This window comes from Diadema antillarum, unplaced genomic scaffold (assembly GCF_040938485.1).
Source record: "Diadema antillarum isolate AM-2024a unplaced genomic scaffold, OU_Dant_1.0 seq00001480_RagTag, whole genome shotgun sequence".
NCBI lineage: Eukaryota > Metazoa > Echinodermata > Echinoidea > Diadematoida > Diadematidae > Diadema > Diadema antillarum.
Window position 1 is genome coordinate 175859 of NW_027272219.1, and position 10436 is coordinate 186294.

Sequence of the window (10436 nt, forward strand, 5' to 3'; positions counted from 1 at the left end):
CATCAAGATGGCTGCTACTGCTCGTGTTCTCGTGTACGGTGGAAAAGGAGCCCTTGGTTCACAATTAGTGAACTTTTTCGAAGCAAAGAATTGGGTAATAACTTCTATGTACAATTCCTAACATAGTGGTGTGACATGTGCTCCATCTGAGTCGTGGATGATACCCAAAAACTATAATTTATATGTGCCAGTTTTAACCCGTTGTATAGTAGTCCCAACTATTGCTATTTTTGCTGTACTTGTGGTTATTATTTTTTTGTTGTTGAGTTTCTGAATCTATTTTGTTTCCTCAGGATACTGACTTGACTCGAGGATTACATGACAGGAAAAGCAAGAATGGAGGACAAATAACGTTGATAACTCGTACCGAGGGGCAGTGATGTTAGATGGACAGGAATTTGATATGAATTTCAATTACAGGCCTCAAATATCAAATTTGGGTCAAGTTCCAGCTTGGGAGTGGGGCAGTCAGTCATAACTTAAGTCAAGACCATCTGATGAGGGGGCACTAATCCACTCAGTCTCAAAGGGGCACTGAGGCTAAATTGGAAAGTGTGCACAAAATTCACCTAGCTCTATTTTCATAGTGCGCATTGTTCACATACTTTAAATTAAATCAGCACCAGCTGCTCCAATTTAAGTTTGAGCACGAGCGTGCGCAAAAGCATATCTAGGTTTCTACATTAAATTTACATGTAGCCGGTAGTCAAAAATTTTGGACGGCGTTACCATTGTGGTCGAATCATGGGCAGCTTACATTACTTGTCAACCATAACTTTTTGCTGGATCATGCATGGACTTATCTTTATTTAATGTCAGCCATATCATGTGTTGTACGTCAAACATTATGTGAATTCAGTATCTCCAACAGTAGGTGCCGTGCACAGAGCAGCATTTTTAGATGCATTATATGGGATAGCTCACCTGTGGCTCAGGGGACAAATTTGCCTCAATTTTGGCAGCATATGCACTCAGAATCACATTCCGTTTTTATCCCAGGATATGTTTTGTTGAAAATTTCTTCGGTTTTCATGATGTGACCAGCACATTGAAGCCTTGCAGTCGTGAACCATGACCAGTGACTGCATATCAGTAAAATTTTGAAATTTAAAACTCTTTTTTTTTAGTTGAGTTCTAAGCAAAGAAAAAAGCAGTAATGAAAGAAAAGCAGATGAAAATTGCATTGAATTGCATGGGAACTAACTGGAAGCGACAATGGCTCTGAGGAATCCCACAGTGCATCTGTGACGGCTTTTCAGTGTATGTGCTGAATTTTTCTGTGAATTGGCGATACCGTGAATTACATATTAAGCTCCCTAAGGGGGAGGGTTCAGGGAGCTGGGAGGATGGAGTTTCCCCCATCCCCAGTTAAGCACAGACGCTCTGAGTCTGATGTTCCATTGTCATTGTTCCTTGTCTCCTCTCACTCTTCCTACGTTTCCATACTTTTTTTTTTCTTTTTTTTTTTAACAGGAGGGCAAAGGTTACTGCCTCCTGGCTACAAGGTTATGCACTAGATGTGAAAAATTATTTTTCAATGTGAGAAAATTATTTGAGAGATGCTGTACTTTGTTGCAGTATTTAGGGGGAAGATTTATTCCCGGTCTCATCACTGCACTGTGCTTTTAAATGTCCCTAGAAAAATACAAAGAAATCTTGTATGCCTAGACAGTCAGGCCAGTAACAAAATATTGTGGCTGTGAACGGTTTGATTTTGAAAGGGGCATTCATGCCAGTGCAAGGGACATGGCAGCAAATTACTGATGGCCAATGGGTATTTTGGGCGCTTGAATAAGCAAAGAAGGATGCAGTAGAAATAGACTCTGTGAGATTCTAATATTATACATCTAAACAGATCTACATTTGTAGGCCATTTTACATTCCGATAAATTAGATTTGAATTTGTTTGGAGCCTATCATGTCTATATAGAACTGGGTGTATATATAAAGAGATTAATTATCCCTGTTTGTGACAGGGTGCCTATTTGTGGCACGGGCCATTTCATTCATTGATGAAAAGGTCCAATCAGGTGCAAGAGTACCCTTACTTCCCAAAGCAGTTGAAAGTAACTTCCACTTTATCTATAGATAGGGGATATGCACCCATACACACACACATGCAACTATCAGCAAGATTGATTGACAGCATTTGTTATAACGATACGTTGTATATGTCTACAGGCTCTTCTCTTATATTACCATGAATGATTGAGTGGTTTTAAAATTATGTGTTACTAGTATCACACAAATTTGAATCTATATAGATTTAACATTCTGTGTCTGTGCTAATAACATTTTTATCTCTTGACACATGATTATTCCTCTCTAAACCTGCACATATTTCTTCCTCTTGTTCAGTAGCACTGCCCAACACCCCTGGGCACTGGCCAACCGGACAGGGGGTGCGCTAATGTTGATGGTACAGAGAGAGAAGTCAGAAGTTATATTGCTTTGTTCTTCAATGCAGTGGATTACTGCTGTTGTAAAATATTTGAATATTAATGTCATGAAAAGTCATATCAGAAAAAGAAAAACTGATGTTCACAATTTTAATGGCAATCTAGCTCCTGCAAATATTTAGGTGATGTTGGAAGAGGTTACAATGTTTGTTTAGTATTACTGCCTATAAATGAGGCAATATTAGATTCTATTGAGTTTGTTTTCTTGAATCTCTGCTGATACAGTGGGTTCTCTCAGCTGACCTGGCACCAAACGAGCAGGCAGATGCCAACATTATCATATCAGAGCTGAATGCATGGACGCAACAGTCGGAAGAGGTTTACTCCAAAGTGGAGGATGCCCTTGCTGGAGAAAAACTGAATGCCATCCTGTGCGTGGCAGGTGGCTGGGCTGGAGGCAGTGCAAAATCAAAAGGTGCAAAATTACCCCTTTTAGGGAACAAGATAGAGTTGCACAGTTGATTGCTTTCCTTCATATGAATGTGGCACACTGAGTGTGTTTGCATATAATTTAAATCCCCAACAAGTCAATACAGTGTAATTTGTGTGATGTAGGCTTTATTTCCTTTTCCTTTGCTTAGACTTTGTGATCTCTTATGGTAGTCTAGTGGTTCGATAGAATCATCTCCCCAGTGTGTGTGTGTGTGTGTGTTTTCTCTTTCTTTCTTTTCTAGGTCTTAATCTAGTCTCTGTTGTGAAAAAAGTCATTAATGCCTCTCATATACTGTGGTAGCACACAGACATATTATAAATAACAGTTAAATTCGTCTTTCTTCATACTGAGGTTGTGCACAGTGCAAGTAGACAATGTTTTGTGGTCTACCAATTTGCATTGAAGAGGAGATATTTTGAAACCATTGTATAGCAATGTTACACCTATTCTAATTGGCACAGTATGAACAGTATAGTTCTGATCAGATCAGTATGTTACCAATGACAGGAATGATGATGATAGGGATGATGATGATGATGATGATGATGATGATGATGATGATGAGAAGAAAGAAGAGGGAGAAGGAGATTAAAAGAGGAAGAGGATGAAAAATATGACCTGGGTGTACCTGTAAGTATGAATAATGATGCTAATTATTGTTAAAGGGATGGTACAGTTTTGGTTGAGATGGGGATTCAGGTTTCCAACATTTTATGATGATGACCATTTTTTTTTTTTTTTTAGATATTGAAAAACCTCTTGAAATAATGAAAGGGCATATAATTTCAAGAGGAATTCAAAGTATATTTGGTGAAAATTGGTTTTGGAATGGCTGAGATAAACAAAACGATAAAGTGATTCTAATAAATGGTGGGACCCACCTTTCATTAGAATCACTCTGATTTACTTTGTTTTTTGATATCTCACCCATTTCAGAATGGATTTTCATCAAATAAACTTTGAATTCCTCTTGAAATTGTATGCTCTTTAACACTTCTTGAAGTGGTTTTTAAAGTATCTTGTGAAAAATTAAAAGCTGAATCCTCACCTCAACCAATACTATAACCATCTCTTTAACCTTTTGAATAAAGTGTAAGGTATAACTTACAGACATAAAGTGAATGACCAAAGATTCTCTGTGTCATATTGTGTAGACCTTGTGAAAAATGCTGACCTCATGTTCAAGCAGAGCTGCTGGACTTCCACCATCTCAGCTGGCCTGGCTGCACGCCACCTGAAAGAGGGTGGGCTGCTACAGCTGACAGGAGCTTCACCTGCTCTGGACGGCACACCAGGTATTGAGAAGCAATAACTCCTAGGTCAAGTCTATTGATAGTTCAACCCTTCCGAGCCATTACACCATGCTATGCCTGTCACATGTTTCTGTTATAAAAAAAGCACTTACTTTAATCTGGCCTATCATATGGAATATTTGCTGTTTGTAATGTAAATAATGTTTTGTTGCACAGTTACTTGGTAGTATTCGTACAGACACTATGAGTGACTGTTGTCTAACTCTTTGCGCCGTTGAGCTCTGAACTGATCTGGTTGTGTGATAAAGCCCTCTCATGACACACAGGAAATTAGATTAACAAGAACTATGAATGAAAAAAAAAGAGAAGAATTTCCACCTCAGAAAGTGTAAGCCTCTCATACAATTTGGCTATTGTTCTACAACAACTACAACAATGACAATACAGTAGCATCTATGAAACCATAAAATGCACAAAGAATGCTTTTGAGTTGGAATTTAGGAGCCACATTTGGGCATTTAACCTGATGCCTTGGGATGGACTAATGTAGCGTACAATAACTACCACTAGAGCAGTTATATACATTGTGAGCTGCAATGTTTGAGGTGTGTCAGGTGTATAAGACTTGGTGTTTTAGGACAGAGAGTACTCATACTCACTGAAATGCCACAGAAAGAATAGGTGTAGCTACAAAGATTACCTGTACCCCATAGAAAAAAATTGAATGACAATAATAAACAAATACATGAACTGATGAATTCAGTTAATAGGCGAACACAAAAATAACCCCAAATAAAGATGGTGTACAGATGCAATATTGGTGACATGATTCTTCAATCTGCACTTTGATTTAATACTCTTATGATGTCCACTCCCAATACACAAGTCTTTGTTGTCAGACATTGGTTGCTGTCCTTCGGCAGAATGGCAAAATGTGTCTACGTGTTATCAGACACTGAGAACTGCCCACCTAGTTACTAGTATTAGTAGTATACATGTATCTAAACTGGAGCCTTTACACTTATACCTCTTGCAAGCAATGGATGATGTTTCCTTCCTTAGCTTATCCTTGGGACATATAATTGGCAACATAATGGAAGATGAAATATGTAAATTTGTCTTGAAAGCATATAGAATTGGCTGTGATTTTAGTGATACTTTGTGTCAAAGATAAAAGGTTAGGGAACCTGAAATAATCTCTCATTCTCTGGTCCTCAAACAGGTATGATGGGTTATGGAATGGCCAAAGCAGCTGTCCACCAACTGACCAAAGGTCTTGGGATGGAGAATAGTGGGCTTCCAGCTGGCTCAACTGCTGTTGCAATTTTGCCGTGAGTTGAATAGGAGGAGTTTGAAAAGATTAGGGGAAATTATTCACACAGCAGACTCGAGCAGGTGTGAACAGATATGAACACCCATGCATGTGATATATATTTGATTCTAGATCTTAGGTGAGCATTGTATTTCCTTTTTTTAATCTTCTCTTTGCATTAGAATATGCAGGCACAATAATTCCCCCAAGTGGACTAGCATTATGATATGTTATCACTGTTGAGGAGAATATGCATCTACCTTGTGGCAGTTGTGTCATTGCAATATTGCCTTTCCCTTTCTTCATAAAAGTCACAGCCTTTAAAAAGAAATACATGTATTGTCACTGCAGCTCAAAATTGCCACTCATTCATTTTGTATGCCATGTATTTTGCAAGCATGATATTTCATAAATTGGAACTTGTGTAAAGGCAATTCCATGCAGAGTTGACTTTGTGAGTGAGCCACACAGTTGCCAAGCATGTCCTGCCTTGTATATGAAACAAGAGATATTCAAACAGTTATTTGTAGACTTTCTCCCCTTTCTTCCACAGTGTCACTCTAGATACTCCCATGAACAGGAAATTCATGGCCAATGCCGACTTCTCCTCATGGACGACCCTGGAGTATGTGGCGGAGTAAGTAACATCAATACAAGGACAGACAGAATCTTTAGTGGGGGCCCACAATACTTGCCTGATTTTCCTCAGTTCTGAGATTTCTCCAGTGTTTAGTTTAAGATTGTAGTCTTCAGTCAATAAGTATATATGTGAGACACATTGGAATGCTCTATATCCTTTTTATCAGCTAAAGGATCATGGAGCAAAGCTCCCCAAACAGCATTGATTCAGTGGACCTAATAATTTGGAAGATTTAAGCATTGGAAGTATCATATTATCAAAAATATACTCAAACAAAACAAATTGACCACAGAATTGATGGATTTGATAATTTCCAAAAATGCCACCATCAATTGTTCACTGTTTTTTTTTCTTCACAGAAATTGTAGCCATGCAACAGCTATATCATTAGCATGTGTTTTTAAAGCAAAAATAGACAAACAAAAGTCTTCCTTAGTATAGAGGTCCCCGGTAAACTGGAATTTCTGTTCTAAAAAAGTCTGTTGCCCTCACATGTGAATTCTGACATATTCTGCATCAAAATTTTATGGATGACGATTTCATACACACACGCACAGATACACACAAGCATGCACATGATGCTCATATGCTCTCTCTTTCTCTTTGCAGACTCCTCTTCAAGTGGTCGCAGGGTGAGGAACGTCCAGCGTCTGGCTCTCTTGTCCAGCTCATTACCAAAGCAGGGAACACTGAACTGGTCGTCTCCTAAGAAGTGACCCCAAGCTGTGCGTCCGGTGTGTCTGCCACCTCCAATCCATGCAACTGAGTGTATCTCCCTTCCAAGTACCGTTACCTCTGACGTTCAACTTGTACGATGTCTGTTGGTAATAATCATGCCAGTATTTTCATAATGGAGAGTCTACATTTTGGTTTCATCTGTGCAAATGAGGGTGTTTTTCTTTTCAAGTACTACCATTAGCTGTGATGGTCAACTGGTGCGATGTTTGTGGGTGATTGTCAGTTTGGTATTGTCAAAGTTAGAATCCACCGTAGGTGTTTTTTAACCCTAATCAGGCTGGGCTTTTTTTGGCTATGCTATATTGGGGGGTGGGGGTTGGGGGGGGGGGGGGGGGGGGGGGGGCGGATTCCGCCCCCCCCCCCCCCCCCCCTTCAGATCTCGCCTATGGAACGCGTGATCGCGCCGAAAATTGGGACACGCGACGCCCGCAACGTATACTATCAAAATGTATGGTTGCTTTCTCCGAAAAATTTTTCTTATATTTATATTAATTAATTATTGTAATTTATGCATAAAATCAGTTTTGAGCTCTAAATCACTTATTAATGCTCTAATAGAGCTAATTTCTTTTTTAAAATGTTTCTTGTATCATTCTCCTGAGACAAAGGATAAAAAAAAATCTGTATCGAATTTAATTTCGCATGTATTTGATTTTTTTTTTGAATTTCTTATGTATTTCCTTGTTTTTCGACCTTTTGTTTTTGTTCGTTTTTTGGCCAAAATTTGTCACAGACATTTTTCGAAGCTTTATTATGCTAAAATAAATTAATTTCGTCCATTCTAAGTCAAGATTTGAATTTTTATGTGAATTAATTGAAAAAACACAATTTGCATTGGATTTGTACACAAAATTACGTTTTGGAGCAATTTTGGGGTTGACAAATTTTTTTCGAACGGGCGTCGCATCAAAACGGTATGTGCGGGCGCAACAATTTTGGTCTCAAAAGTTGCGCGATACTTGAAAGAAAAAAGTCATGAAACATCGCGGCGGGAGCTAATCGCGCTGCGAAGATATTGCGCGAAACGTCTGGGGGGGCAGATTCCGCCCCCCCCGCCTGATTAGGGTTAAGACACAGTAGACGTCTTGAACCGTATGTGTGGAAAGTATGATATTATGGTCCACCTTTGGGAGAGTCTCTCATCTGATGATGTGCAAATGCACAAGTGCTGATTATAAGAATGTAGTTCATGACCCAGTCAACTTTATAGAAAAGATTTGACATACGTGTTTACCGGGTAAAGTGGGCAGAGAATATGAATTGTATATGTAGCAGTTGCTGTTACGTGTGTTGTATTAACCCCTGTGAAACATTAGGTCTTTAAAGGTTACTTGTGTTGTACGTATAAATACTTCTGTGTATGTTTCTGGATGTAACATGGCTAATCAAATTTTGTTGGATTGGTTTTTGATGCATTATATGATTTGATTTTAAATCATTTTCAATTATGAGTCGAGATGCATGAACACAAGCTATGATTTGTGTCCGTTGGAGGACTGTCAAATTTCACCACAAAGATGGGTATCAAATAACATTATCACTATGTGATAGAAGTCTGAAGATGCTGCTATCTGTTCAAATATTTTTATGTACAGATTGTTCGTTCCAGAGGTACACATGATTTTTCATTGATGAACTTTTATTTTTTCAGCATATGTACTTTCAAGTGTTGTGGTTGCTACATATATGATTGCAGTGGAGAACAGATTTTGCAGAAGTTTATCTACAGACTGTATGCTCTGCAAGGTGTAGCTTACTTAGAGACACAAAGTAATCAGTTGTTACAAATCTGAAAAAAGAAAATGCTAATTTTTTATCCAGGGCTATGTTTTATCCAACGATGTAATCAATTTTAAATTTCCTGAACACACAGGCTGCCATAGACTTACGATAGAAATCAACTTTATAATCAATTTTAACTCTTCATAAAACAGGGTCCAGATCTCACGATGTCTGATTGCATCGCCAAATTTCCATGCAAATCATTACCTTCCCTTTAAAAGAAAATCAAGTAAGATGGAAAATTTCTTGCAGTTATTGTGACTTCTCAGGCTCCTCATACTTGCAAGTTTAATATGAGATGTGAGATCCCACAGAGGTCAAAGAGCCATTCAGTGTTAAGAAATTCAAACAGAAATCTTGAGTAAAAGATAAGATGTGTCCTGTTTGGAGGGATAAATACAGACATTGGGTTAGAGGTCCTGCAAAACTCACTGTACAGTTTTCATTTGATGTACAGATTACAAATTTGCAACAGAAGAATGCATGAATTCCAGTTGTTACCTAATTGTACATTTACAATGTCCCTATTTCAAATGCTTAACTTAACGAGTATTCAGTATCAGAAGGATTTTTAATCAGTTGAGGACGAGTCGATTATGCCACAACATGCACTTACAATTGACACTTGCGCAAGTATACTCAGGACTACGCCTGTAGTCTTTGATGGGTTAGCAAAGCAGCACTAGAACATGTCTGATTGACAGTAAAATCAAGAAGTGCAGACAATCATGCCCAAGTGTCTCTTACCAGGCATGTTGATGTGAAGGCTCAAATCTGCTTGCCATTTCCATTTTAAAAAATTGTCAAGCACAATCTATGTGCACTATATGTAATGTATTCTTGTTCACATTATAACTGCAGTGCATGTTACATGTCCCTGTGTATTCAATCTCTTTATTAGAGCTAGCTTCACTTGCATTCCATTTTTGTTCAATTCTTGTGCACCTCTGAAATGACGTTTCTTTTCCTAATAATTTTTGTTCTGTATTATGTTTTATATGAATACCCCGTAATCATTTGATGGCAGTACTGTATTCGATTGCACACGTCTTACTGTGTTCTTTGCAGCCTTTGGAAAACGTCAATCATGGAATATTGAGCCTCGTAGATTGCCCCATGTTGGAGAGATTCATGTTGTATGAATGCTATTCATATCTTTATCCCCTTAATATGAAATCATGTCGCCATATGGAAATCACTAATAAACCATGAATTTTCAATGCCAAATGTGCGTTTCAGTGACCAGTCATCTACAGTACAATTCCACTATGTACCTTGGTACTGTGCTTGTGTTCCTGTCAGGTGTATGAAGGGAAGGGATACACATACTACGTGTCGTATGAATGCATACAAAATGTACCTACAGAGGTGTATTTACATTTATATACACACAAACACACTTACATACATGTACTTATCTATAATGTATATATATATATATATACACTGTATATATATATATACATGTACACATATACACATACATGAGGCACATATAAACTGTAGAAAATGTGTGTGTGTGGGTATGTGCATGTACATGTCTCTGTCGTAATGTGCTTGACTGCATGGAGTATATGTACAACTAATGAGATGAGATTGCCATCCAAAAAGAATTTCTATATACAGCAACAACCAACCTCCCCAACCTCTCATAAATTTATCTCTAGCAGCTCCTCTGATTGCCATTATGGACATCACCCAGACAGATGGAGAGTTGTGCAAACGTGTGGAAGGACAAGGAAATGAAAGACACAGCAATACAGATAAAAACCAATATATCTCATGCTTTTACAGATGAGAAGACAGACGGACAACCTGA

The 10436-nt window shown here is 38.2% G+C and overlaps 1 protein-coding gene across 1 annotated transcript; it reads left to right on the forward strand.

Annotated features, from left to right (window-relative positions):
• Window positions 1-7: 7 nt before the first annotated feature.
• On the forward strand, window positions 8-7138 carry LOC139709904 (dihydropteridine reductase-like). The gene is made up of 6 exons (XM_071621862.1): window positions 8-94; window positions 2685-2874; window positions 4047-4187; window positions 5368-5476; window positions 6011-6094; window positions 6707-7138. The coding sequence occupies exons 1-6, from the start codon at window positions 8-10 to the stop codon at window positions 6804-6806; spliced, it is 711 nt and encodes a 236-aa protein (XP_071477963.1). The 3' UTR covers window positions 6807-7138.
• Window positions 7139-10436: the final 3298 nt, after the last annotated feature.